The following is a 12,808-nucleotide window of genomic DNA, read 5'->3' as shown; positions in this document are numbered from 1 at the left end:
TCCCAATTGGAAGTTACAGCTTATTAAATATAATAGGGAATCCCCAATGTTATCCTTTGGGAGGAAGTAGATCTAACAGTGGTGGAAAACAAATATGGGAGTTTTTCACTACCAGGACATGTAAAACCTAAACGTACAAGTCCAACTTTTAAAATTTTAAATACACTGCACCCTACACTCGGGCTGTCCACGGCTTACCCTAGGAGGGACTTACATGTACTAAAAAGGAAGGTTTGGGCCTGGCATAAAGGTTTATTTTGCCATGTTGACTTGTCAGTTTAAAACTGCACACACAAGCTGTGCAATGGCAGGCCTGAAACTAGTTTACTAGGCTACTTAAGTGGGTGGCACAACGAGTGCTGCAGGCCACTATTGGCATATAATATACAGATCCTGGGCATAGGTAGGGCCCAGGGAATTGCAAGTAAATTAAATATGTCAATTGGGTATATACCAATTCTATCATTCTGTAAGGGAAGAGTACATGCAATTTAGCATTGGTTAGAAATGGTAAAGTGCACAGAGTCCTGAGGTCAACTAAAAGGAATTTAGCAAAAAGTGAAGGAGGGCGGCAAAAAAATCTGTGGACAAACCGGCAAAATGGTCCTAGGCAAACAAGTTCCAAGTGATGCTTATTTATCTATGCACTTCCTAGATATATTCCAGCACTTCATGAATAGAGTGTTTTAATAATTTATCAAAATATTTGTCAGCATTTATATGGACAGTAGCCTGAGACTTCCCATCTAGCAAGAAAGAACATATTATTCACACTTCGATGGTCCTACAGGCCCTGACAAAAACTGTACTATACAGAAGACTAGAAAGACATAGGGTTTATGTTACTTCTATACAATTTCTAAGTTTTGTCATACCAGCAGCAGGTTTGTCTTTGAACTCCTCAAAGGTATAAACACTTCTTCAATGGCAAACCTATCCTCTGTGAAGAAGATGCAAAGTTCCAGCTACACAATAAAGAAACCTTTCAAACTGTTTTCTTTAAAGTGTCGATGTTGTGATAAAGTGACTCTTTTTGTGCGGTAACGCCTATTGTTTGCAGACAGATGGTGCTGGTTCTTTTGAATTTGTACACTGGAACACTGCTAACCAGGCCCCAGTTCATGTGCTCTGAGCCCTAAAACACATAGAAATTGACTAACTCCTAATTGGCATATTTAACTTTTCAATAAGCCCATTGTAGATCGTGTCCCAAATACACCCATGGCTTGGAAAGCAAAATCTCATCTTTGGACTTCAGTCCAACTGTAACATCCAATAGTGTGCAGGTTTCAATAGGCTCTTGGAGCCCAGTCGGCTAGTCGGAAACCGCCACATAATCCCTTTTGTACGGCGTTTCTGCTGTAGGGATTATGCGTATGACGATTCCGCCATAGGGATTATGATATCGATTTCCGACAGGCTATCCATGTTGGACTCTCTGACATGGAAAGACTGTCGGAAAGTGACTTAGGGGGCCCATCCCTTATCGACCTCTGGTTGGGGGCCTGGGTTAAATCCCTGCACCAGGTGTCAGGCATCTACACAAACTCCCAGTTCTCTATGGAAGCTTGTGTTGTGGCCGGAAACCGCCCGCAGCACTAGCACTCATAGAGAAATTAAAGTTTACAACTGCATTATGTGTGGTCGCATCGTAATACAGTGTTCGGAACTGCCGACCTACACTCAGTCGGTTCCCACATCGAAACAGTGTCCGGCAGACTCAAGTCCGCCAACATAGTAATTTGGGACTTAGTCTGAAGGTCAAATCTTAATCGGAATCAGGAGCTGAAGCCTTCCACCCAAAGCTGGTCAGAGGCTTTCCGCCGGACATTGTAACAAGGGCCTCAGTATTACATTTTATTGGGCAACAGCAACATTCTTTGTTTTTCACATTATCAAACAGTAAGTCTATCCCAACAAGCACAATTCCACACTAAATTCACATTAAATTCAAAAATATTTTTCTTTATTCCAGAAGATATTAATCTTGACGTGAGGTATATTTAAAGTAATATGGACTCAAGAAGTACATTTCATTCATGTACATACAACATTATGCACAATAATCAGCCAATATGAAACATTCTATGACATTGATTATTATAAAACATTACACTGGATGCTTAAACCTTATCTGTTTTTTTAGATCCAAATAAAGAGTTCAATCAAATATTATGAATTTTAGGAGTATACTTAGTTCTACTCTTTGAGATCCAAGTTTCTGAGACATGTAATACTGGTAGGTTCTTTTAAAAACTAAACACGATTTTTTTAAATGCATGTCTTTGAGATAATTTTTTTTACTTATATTTAGCAAACTTTAAATATTGAAGAAAAGTGTCAGAAACTCACTGCGAGCTGTATTAGGGGAAATCGGGCGTGCCTATTCAAGTGAATAGTTTCTTTGAAAGTGCATTATTTATAAAATATTTGATGTAACCCAAAAGTATCCAAAAGTCTACGTATCAGATACATACATATATTATATGCACCGGTTAGGGTTATGTAGCGCCATATTTATCCTCCCTGCTGAGTGAGTATAGTGCTACGATTATGATAATATAGCCGCAAGCAGTAATGCAAGCTCTCCACTCACTCATTTTGGAGGATACATATTTTTCACCTACCCATATGGATACATATAATGTTATTACAACACTTTGTAAATTAACATCAGTTACTGCAATACTGTTATTCTCACCAATATGGCATACGAGTATACATACACAGAGCACCAGGCTAGGGGATGTAGAAAGACTACATACAGCACATGGGTGCCTGAAAAACTTTAGTGGGGGTTTCCCCCTGTTCTGTTAGGCATGTGTTCTACAACAAACACACTTCTCCATAGGCCCAGATCACACATGTCAAGCAACTATACTGGACTTCTGCACTTTTGTTAAAGGCCTCTCTTTCAACTCATACATTAGCATATCACTGACAGAAAAGAGACCATAAGAAATAGGATGAAACCCAACCCTTTGCTGCTCACTGGATGCCTTACTGTGGGTTTTAAATCCTTACATTTGTCAACTTTGGAAAGAATAGTATGATAAAAATGCACAACACCTTCGCTCCACACTGCTCAGCGCCGACCATAATGTCTGTAATAAAGTTCAAAATTCCAAAATGGTGGGCAAGTAATCAGATTGGCTAATGCTGATATCACTGATATGATGCCAGGTACATTCACCACGGTGAAAAATCTCCTTCCGTTGTAGTCTTTTCTTGGTCACTTGCGTTGCAGGATTGTTCCAGTTTTCAAACGAAAGCTATTTGATTTTTCATTTTGACACAACTGTGCCTTTGATTACGTTTGACACCACTGAAACATCTAGGAATGGTACTGTTCATGATTTTAATGTTCTTCAACTGTGAATGTTTGTTCCTACGGCAGGTTCACCGCTTGGTCATCTTGGAACTTGGGGATCTGCTTGAATTCCTCTTGTTTCTTCAGAAAGAGCTGGGCCAGAATGTGGTCTGCAGTGGCATGGAAGTAATCATCCATGTCAAGGGTCTGGAGCTGTTGAAAACAACCAGAATGTTAATACAACCAATGATTCAAGCTCATTCATTGGTCAGACAGAATGGTAATTACAATCATTCTGTTAGGCTCATTTAACAAACATTCATTACACACTACAGGAGTTGTTATCACTTTCAAAACAAGACCTGAGACTTTCTTCATTACAGTAACTGCTTCCACTAATGGCCTTCCTTGTCTCCTTTACCCTTTGTAGCTTCTATATTTATTATCGTCATTATTATTTCTGACTTTTAGAAATGGGGTTTCTGGTTGCTAGGGTATGCACCTAAGCCAGGCAGAACCCACCACCCAAGATAACCCCTGCTCACCTCCTTGGTAGCCTGGCAGAGCAGTGAGGCTTTTCCCAGAGGCAATGTGTAAAACGTTTGTGCAACACACACAAACCCAAGTCTAACACTGACTTGCTATTTCTCAAGAGATTCAAACCCCATGCAGCTTTGTGTGCCCCTCTCTTCATTTAGCAATTAACCAATTCCTATTCTGTATCTTAGTACATGCACTGCTTTTTGCTATACATCTGTCTTCTTCCACTTTCCTCCATCTTGCTATTGTTTGGCTTCTACATCTACATCCAGTGACTTCTGCCCGACATCATTCCAGACAGTTCTTATTATTTGCTGCCACTGACTGCTTCTTTGTCCACTTCCTTTCACTGACTGTGTTACTGTCCCTATTGTCCAAAAGACTGTTCCCAGCTCCATTTACTCTGGCCAGCTGGCCCACTCTCGCTATTCCCCAACTGACTGCTTCTTTCTTCAATTGCCCTCTCTGGCTGGTTTCTCGTGCATAGTCACTCATTGACCCCTCTCACTAGTGGCTTCTGTCTCACATCCTGTCACGGGCTGCTTACACTAGCGTATCCTCCCGCTGTCTTCTTCAGAGTCCCATTAGATGCTTCTTTATTTATTTATTTATTTGGAAGTTTTATATAGCGCAAACAAGACCCTCGCGGGTATCAATGCTCTTTACAATGTTAAAAAAGAGACATATGGTATCAATATAATTGTGAAGAGGCAGAGCAGGATATGGCCGATCGACGATGAGGGCGGGATCACCTCAAACATAAGACAGATAGATGAAAAACAATAGCATCACGTGCGAGCAGTAATCATGAGTGAAGTTCTCTATACTGCCCGAATGATAACTTCCTCATCACTGCTGTCCCATGGTCTACACCCGCATCCATATTCTTCTGCCGTCTCCTCACTATCATCCCACATAGTTTTGTATCATCACTAACATAGGCTGGCTGCTTCCTCCTCAAAATCCTCCTGCTGACCGCTCCTCCACAATATACTGACCTGTATATAATTACACCCATAAGGTTGCATCTTGTGGTGATTCAATAAATATCCCCCTCTCCAGGTTCTCTAATATAGTATATTGAAGCATGATCATCTTTTAACATTTAGTTTGGGTATTTACCTGGTTGCCAGTGCTGAAGGCTAGAATCATGTACAAGTCTTCATCGCACGTGCTCTTGATGTAGTGTTGGGTGCCAATAGGAAAGAAAAACACGTCTCCAACACCAACCTCAAAGTCAGTTGTGGGGTTTGTACCAGTAATCCCGATCTGTAGGGGCATAGAGTATGGTATAAATATCACCCAAAGATAATACATTTTAAACAATTAAATCAATCACCTGCGTATATTTTTTAATTCTTTTATCCAAGAATCACATTCAGATTTTTTTCTTTATTACTCTTATACTTGTTTGTCACAATCACAGCATTTTTCAAGGAGCACATTTATTACAATAAAAGATGTGTCAGGTGTTCCTATGTTCTGTTGTCATAGGGTGTCTAGGCGAGGGCATATGTGATGCCAGCGCAGTGGCAGCGAAGTTTATATGTCTCTCAGTCAGCTTGCTCAACCAGGGAAGGAGAGATATGGGATGATAGTTGGCCAGGTTAGAGTGATCTTAATTAGATTTTTTCAGAAGGGCCCTGACCTGGGCGCATTTCCAGGCAGGGAGATCGTGCTCGAGGAGATGTAGGCATTTAAGATATCCAAAATTACTGGGCAAATATCATCAGTAACTAAGGAGAGGTGCTGTGGGGGGGCAGGGTCTACGGGAGAACCCGAGGTCACCCTAGGAATAAGTGCATTTAGGGAAACCTTGTCTAGTAAGGGGAACTGCGCTAGAGAGCATGATAGGTTGGGAGAAGAACTCCCGGTGCTGGACGCGTAGGATTAATCTGGCGGGCGGAAGAGGTTTGGCAACTCAGGTTGATTTTTTGGTGGAAGTTTTCTGCTAGGTTGTTACATCGAGCTAGTGCATCCTCTGAGTTAGGGGTTCTATGTGGGATGGTGATCAAGGATTTTGCGATACGAAAAACCTCTTTTGGAGAGTTTGCAGCTGCACTAATCTTCTCCTCATAGAAGGAGGACTGGGTGATTTTGATTTCTGACTTGTATTTCCTAATTGCCTTTCTGTAATCTGTTTTCGCCTCTTCTATTGGGTTCTGTCTCCTGCTCCCTTCAAATTTCCTACAGGTTTGTTTGAGCTCCCTTAGTTTGGGGGGAAACCAGGGTACTGTTTTGAAATTGGTTCTTTTGTAGGAAGACCTTCTCTAAATCCAGTTATCATAAATTAATAAAAACATAAACTGGTACATCTTCGGAAAATATAGGATGCCTCAGTGGTTCTATCAGGGAGTACAATTGAATAAAATCACCCATATATTGTGTGTGGAGAGCTTTCAGCTAGGCATGCACGTCAATTTTCTAAATTCCTAATATAATTAATGCTACCCAAATAGTAGGCACCAGCCTACAATGACATGCTACTTCCCTTGTATGCACCTCAGCTCTGGTAAGAGCCTGTACCAGTTGAGCTCCCACTTAGGAGCTCTTTGTGTAACGTGATACCAATTTTGGAAATAAAATGCTAGTTCTTGATTGCAACCTGAGCAACATGAAGTAAAATTAAACATGGCCTTAAAAGATGAATTACCTTCCCGCAGCCACTGATGACGTATCCCATTTCATGGGCATTGAAGTGGAAATGCGGCTGTCGGAGGCCATTGCTGTATATTCGGAGAGTCCCCAGAGTGAGAGAGTCTGCATGCTAGACAAAAAAAGGTAATACTGAGTGTATGATTAGAAACAAGATAATATGATTTAATAAGTCATTAAATGCAGCAGAGTCAGATTGCGTATATGAGTCATTCCGAAATGTCAACAAACGAATCTAGCTGCGTTCAGAAACTTTCAAAGGTCAGAGAATCTACACAGGAGACACAAGGTTTGCATCACGGCAGCTCAATAAAACGTCTACTCTGTAAATCCGCAATCTGAACTGCCCTGTTATTTCAGACTTTACAGGAAACCTGGTTCCAATATACCAATATATCTTTAAAGAGTAAAATCGAAATTTTAAATGATCAATTATCATAAATAAGAAATTGAAGTATGCACAAGGGATGGGACGTGATGTCAACACCCCAGGCCCATTACAGGTGAGCACGTTTCTTTGAAATAGTCTGTTTTTTTTGCATATATTCAGTAAGGTAACTTGCATCTGAGGTGTGATTTGTTCCAATAAGGCTGGTTAATTTTAACATCATACACTGATCTATGAAAAGTAGGCAGTAATCAGGAATGAGCCCAGAGACACTCAGGTATTATTTGTAGCATTAGATTTTATTTATTTATTTAGTTATTTCGGTACTTGATTTTTAATTTAGGTCGTTTTATATAGCACAAACAAGACCTAACCAGGTGTCAGAGCCCTTTACAAGGGTCAAAATATCCAAAGAACACATGATAATGTATTTGAAGGAAGGCTGGTGGAAAGAAGTCTCTTGTGTGGGGAAAGTAATAGCTGAGCAGTGGAGGGTGAGAGAGAGGAAGTGTACATGCAGCAGCACAATATAGCCTTTTTTTGAAAGTCCGATGGGCAATGCGGGGATGAGAGGTTAAATGATGGAAAGAAGCCTTGAACAGTGGCAGCTGGCACAGGTAAGTGTGGTGGGGCAAAGCGAGGCAGGGTGGGAGGGGGTAAAGTCGACAGACGATGGATTAGGTATAATTAAACAAATAAATAATACCTATTCTGTAGTCTGTCGACTCCCCCCCCTCCCCGCCGCGCCCCACCCAGGCCACCTCAACTCACTTACCTGTGCCGACCGCCGCTGGCCTTGACACAGAAAGGACTTTAAGTCACTGTGGTTAGAGGCCTGATTGAAGGTGGTCATTGCCAGATTAAAGGTGCGCTTCCTGACAATGACTGTTTCTTCTGTGCTTGTTTCTTGAACACTGAGCTTCCCAGTAAAAGAGTCAGAGTTTCTGATGGGTCACTGACCTCTGGATATGTACGGTTTAAGGGTCATATAGTTTAAGGTGTCTTTGTGGAGCGCTCCGTAGGCGGTGCAGGCTAGCTTTTGCTTCCAACGGTGGCCCTATTAGAGGGATTAGCAGTGGGGTTATGCGTTTATATTTCCTCGCTTCTGAGATGGACCTCACCACTGCAAGGTATAATACATGTGGGGGTCATCCTTTTGCACTTGAAAGCAATTAGCCTTAGGGCCCGATTACGATGGCTGTTGGTCGAACCGCCTATCGCTATTGCAGTCAGGAGACCACCTGACAAACTATCAGTGGTCTGACCACTGCATTACTATGTGACTGCCGGGCTGGCGGTCGCAAACGGGTCCTTTACATGGCAGCTTGTGCTGTGGCCCCGGAAAAGGGCTGCAGCATAAGCCGAAGTGTAAAGGAGCACTTTGTACACTCTATGTACCATGGGCCATGCACATGTGTTGCATGGCACATGGTGCATGGATTTGTGTGGGGACACTACATGTGCCCCCGGGCAACTTTACAGTGGCCCACAATGGATGGGAACCCTGCTTGGGGACCACAAAGTCAGTTTCAAACAGTATTTTCATGGCGTTCTGTCTGACATGAAAAGGCTATCAGAAAGGGACATCGTAATGCCAATGATTTGGGCATTACAATTTTGACTACCACCCTGTAAGGATCAGATGATACTGTTGTAGACAGCAGTCTGTCCACTGACCGTATAGGGTCTGACCTGCATAATAAAGGAGTGGTCGGACCAAAGGCCTGTCGGCGGTCAGACCGCCACAACGACCTGTCGGTGTGAGGTCTGACCGCCATCGTAATCAAGGCTGTAATTTGAGGCCTGCTTCACATAAACACCAGGAAGAAGCGATACGGGTCTGAGAACCTACATCAGATAATGTGTACCTGTTTAAAGTGTTTAAACAAGCAAATATTTCTTTGCAAGATGTAGTCATGAAAAATGTGATGTATGGTAAGGCTATTCAGGATGGGCTGTAAGTGTGGAGAAACTTCTGGTTAATATGTCATGAGCACTAAAATTAAATGTAAAGCTGCATTCCTGCAACTCTAAGATTGCTGAATTCCCCAAGTACCCAATGCGTATTTTGTGCCAGCACTTAATTTTAGGGGCCGGGACTTTTTAATAATCACAGTCCGACCAGAACAGGGAGAAAAAAAGAGGAAGAGATAGAAAAATGGTGACAAAGTGGGGAAGCAGAGGTGAAAATTAACCTGCCAGACTAAAAGGCAGGAAGTGTAGGGTGGGGGAAGACAGAGGCATGGAACATGGCAGTCTTGAAAGTCAGCAACCCAAGCATTGAGAGCGACGGCTCTGGGCTCCTACTGTAAAGTTTGTGCCACATCACTTAATATTCATTTTTTACAATTTAGCACTGCACCCGTCCAAAGCACCATCGAATCTACTGCACACGGGCCAAAGAAACACTGTTTCACATTGAAGTGGAACCGCACTGGTCGTCCTTCAGCCAAAACTTGGACTCAAAATTCTAATGCTGCTGAGTATCATTTACTGCATTATTTGTAAAAGAAAGAGCATTTGCAACAAGCGTTGGCAAAGTCAAGAGTATTCGCTTTAACTTGCCAATGCACGTTAACACATGCATTGACATATGCTGTTTCAATGCATTGCAGACACAAATGCTCTTAACCCCATTATAGCCTACCCTATTGGCTTTGCCGATGCTGGGAAAAGAGTAGAAACAGGACTAATTTCTGCACACAGAATATAAAGAAATGAAATTGACAAAGAGCACCACGATTTTGTTTTTCGGATGTGAAACAGTTCCTATTGCATTCAGTTTTGGGACAAATAATTTGGGATCAATCTCTGACGATTAATCCTTCGCTAATTAATTTCGAATCCCGATTATAGCTATTTGTTCTTGAAATTAGAACGGCTGAGCATCTCTTTTTCATCCAATGTGAATTTTGTCTTTGCCTGTGAATGACCCCCCATTAGACCCTCTCATTTCTTATTTTACGAGGGAGACACCTCTGCAAATTCTCCTTCCATACTTCCATTTGTTTCAATTTCCTCTTTGTGTTAGCCCTGTGGTTTATTGTCTCACCCAATTGTTTTGTTTTGACACCCGAAAGATTCCATGAATTGCCCTGATATTTTTGCATCACGAGGTACTTAAACCAAAAATACCAAACGTCATCACGGAACAATACACACATATCTAATAGATTAAAGTGAGACAGAGATGCTCCTCTGGATGGAGTCAAAGACTTCCATCTATATATTTTAAAGATTTGATAAAAGTAGGTCTTGTAGACATCTGCACTATCAAGCCAGACCTAAGAACACCTGGGAATTGATATCACTCCTTTGCTGAACGTTCCTTGAGTTGGATAATTAATTGAAACTGCTGAAAAGCAGTACAATGGGCACAAGTGTGAGGCGCACAGTTGCTGAAGCCATATTGTGGAAAATTAATACAGTTTGGTGAACATTATCTACGCCATCTTGCCTTTTTCCGATGCCACACTTTTCGTCATGCACATCCGCCATATTTTAGCCGTTACGATCAGAATCACCCTCACGAAAGACCCCCACGCACCGGTCATTCCCACTCTCACATGCCTTGCGCATAAGCAGCAGCCATTTTAAACACCATGGCCTCCTTGCCCCTCGCTGATAGCCAGCGCGTCTCTCTCTCTCCTAACCTCGCAAGCATCCCCCGCACGCTGACAACCCCCGCTCTCTCATGCCTTGGGTCATAAACCCCTCTTCAGCGCAGCTCCGCCACAGAATCCCATCCTGTTCCCAGCGCGACACCTCCCTTCATTCCTTTCATGGTCTCAGATCCTTTTGATGCAAACCCCCTTTCCCTGTGTCCCCGTTTGTCTTCCTTGTTCCCAGGCCGCCACCTGGCCCTGCGGATACTGTTTATTACCCCGTACAGTAGGAAGCTTCCCCTCCCCATCAAAAGACCCTCGAGCCGATCAAAGCCCCCACCCTATGAGATCCGATCAACTCCACGCATTCCGTGACTCGGCGGAATGCCCTGCTGCGCGACAATCATCACCTGTTGTGACCGGGGTGGGGAATTCAACTGTAAATGTATGTGGGAACGGGCCTGAAGGGGAGATTCCGAGGATGTTCTTTCAAATATCAAAGTGTTGCGAGAATGTGTTACGTGCAATAAAGGTCATAAACCCTAGTATAAGAGGCCAGGCCTCAGAGATGTGGTTAGAGCACCTCGTGACGATACTTGCTGTCTGAATTGATGTGTTCTCCTCCGGAGAGAATAAAATCCACGTTTCCTGCCTTCCAGTCTCCAGCGCCTGCTTCTTCATTGATTAATATTGGTGGGTCATAGAGGCGACACCGCCGGGCAACATAAAGGGGTCTTTGGTTACTGGTTGTCTTTGAACCCCTTTTAACAATTGGCGTCCCAAGCGTGGGGCCCATCAGCGACTCGTGGATCCAGTGGGAGAGGTCCTGACGACAGAGTGAACGACTGCAACAATCGGAAGGTACCCTGTCCGATAGACCCTCGTCTGACAGCCGATCATCCGAACTTCACTGGTTCCGAACAGACCTCTCTCGAGTGATCTGCGGTCCTGACTGGGAACCATCAGGAGTGCCACGAGGAGTACGAAGAGAAGAGGACGATCGGGCGCTGGATTCGGAAGACAAGAAACTGTCCATGCGGTCCGGGTAAGGTCGTGTAAACACGACGAATTGCGAAAGTGATTGATAATTGATGAGAAAATACTAGTATTACTTTTTGTTAATTTATTTGGAGATTCACTGTCTGCAAACGGAGAAACAACAGGCTCTCCCTTTATAAACAGTGAAGGATAGGTACGCATCCGTCGGACCTATCTTTCTCCCCCACTGAACAATTGCCCCTCCCCCATTGATTAACTGTTATAGATTGTTTTCTGGAGATTCTCTGTCTGCAAACAGGGAAGAATAGGTCCCCTCTTTGCAGATAGTGAAAGGGTAGGTGACGCGGACCTTTGCGAGCCTACTTATTCTCCCCATTGACCATATTGATTTTTTATTTTTGACCTAACATTGATTGCTCAAGATTGGTTCATGAGGTATTCATTGCCTGCAAACAACGTAGAATAGAAATATTCTGTCTAGTCTTTGCACGCAGTGATAAGATAGGTAGTGCTGACTATTATCCCCATTGTGATCCGTCATGCCTGTCTTCTCCCCACTGGTTAGTAGCCTGTTTAGCCCGGACCGCTTATTAGAGATGAACCATCCGGCTCCGCTGGAAGGCACCCCTAATAAGGACATGTTCATGAAGCATGGATTGATCGCTATAGCCTATAGTGAGCTGTGGCATAAATATACGAAAAAGAATCGAGAAAGTCAGTGGCCACTGATAGGATCCTTCGATCTTGACAAAATAGAAACGGTAGAAATAACCCTTCGTAGGAATGAAACAACACCTATTATGCTCGATAGTCTCGGTATGTGGCGCAAAGAAGCCACACGACGAAAGGAAAGCGATGAAGTCAGAAAGGGTGAAGAGACACGACGGACAACCCTCCAAACGTCTAGTAGGCAAAGGGAAGGGCCAGCGATGGCACAGTTCCGAGGAGTAGACATGAAAAGGGAACGGTGTAAAGGGATGTGCCGACAGGACAACCCCGGGACACAACGACCCGAAAGTAATCCCCCGACACTATGCACAGGACGAACAGATTTAAAACAAAACCAATGTGCTTTCTGTAGATGTCTCGGGCACTGGAAAGCCCAATGCCCGACTCTACAGAGCATAGGTAAGAACGGAGGGTCGACAGAAAGAACAGGCCGACAGAAAGGGAAAAGGCGCGAGATAAAAACCAATCAGACTAGTGCAGACAGAACCGATAGAACCACCCCGTTTGATTATGCTCGATGGCACAGATTTCGTCAGACCAATTTTAACGACATGTTAGAGTTCTGGGACTGATTGCTCTCTG

General features: G+C 43.2%; 1 protein-coding gene across 1 annotated transcript in view; it reads right to left on the bottom strand.

The window, feature by feature from the left end:
- Positions 1 to 1,942: 1,942 nt before the first annotated feature.
- LOC147726307 (uncharacterized) overlaps positions 1,943 to 12,808 on the bottom strand; it is a 31,160-nt gene continuing 20,294 nt past the window's right edge. The window contains exons 7-9 of the mRNA XM_086962913.1: positions 6,504 to 6,617; positions 4,973 to 5,119; positions 1,943 to 3,523 (exon numbers count right to left, since the gene is read on the bottom strand). Of these exons, the coding sequence (XP_086819039.1) occupies positions 3,389 to 3,523; positions 4,973 to 5,119; positions 6,504 to 6,617 (396 nt within the window). The 3' untranslated portion in view covers positions 1,943 to 3,388. The remainder of the gene's footprint in view (positions 3,524 to 4,972; positions 5,120 to 6,503; positions 6,618 to 12,808) is intronic.

The sequence above is a fragment of the Lissotriton vulgaris genome, chromosome 3_1 (genome assembly GCF_964263255.1).
Source record: "Lissotriton vulgaris chromosome 3_1, aLisVul1.2, whole genome shotgun sequence".
Lineage (NCBI taxonomy): Eukaryota > Metazoa > Chordata > Amphibia > Caudata > Salamandridae > Lissotriton > Lissotriton vulgaris.
This window is presented reverse-complemented; position numbering and strand designations above follow the sequence as displayed.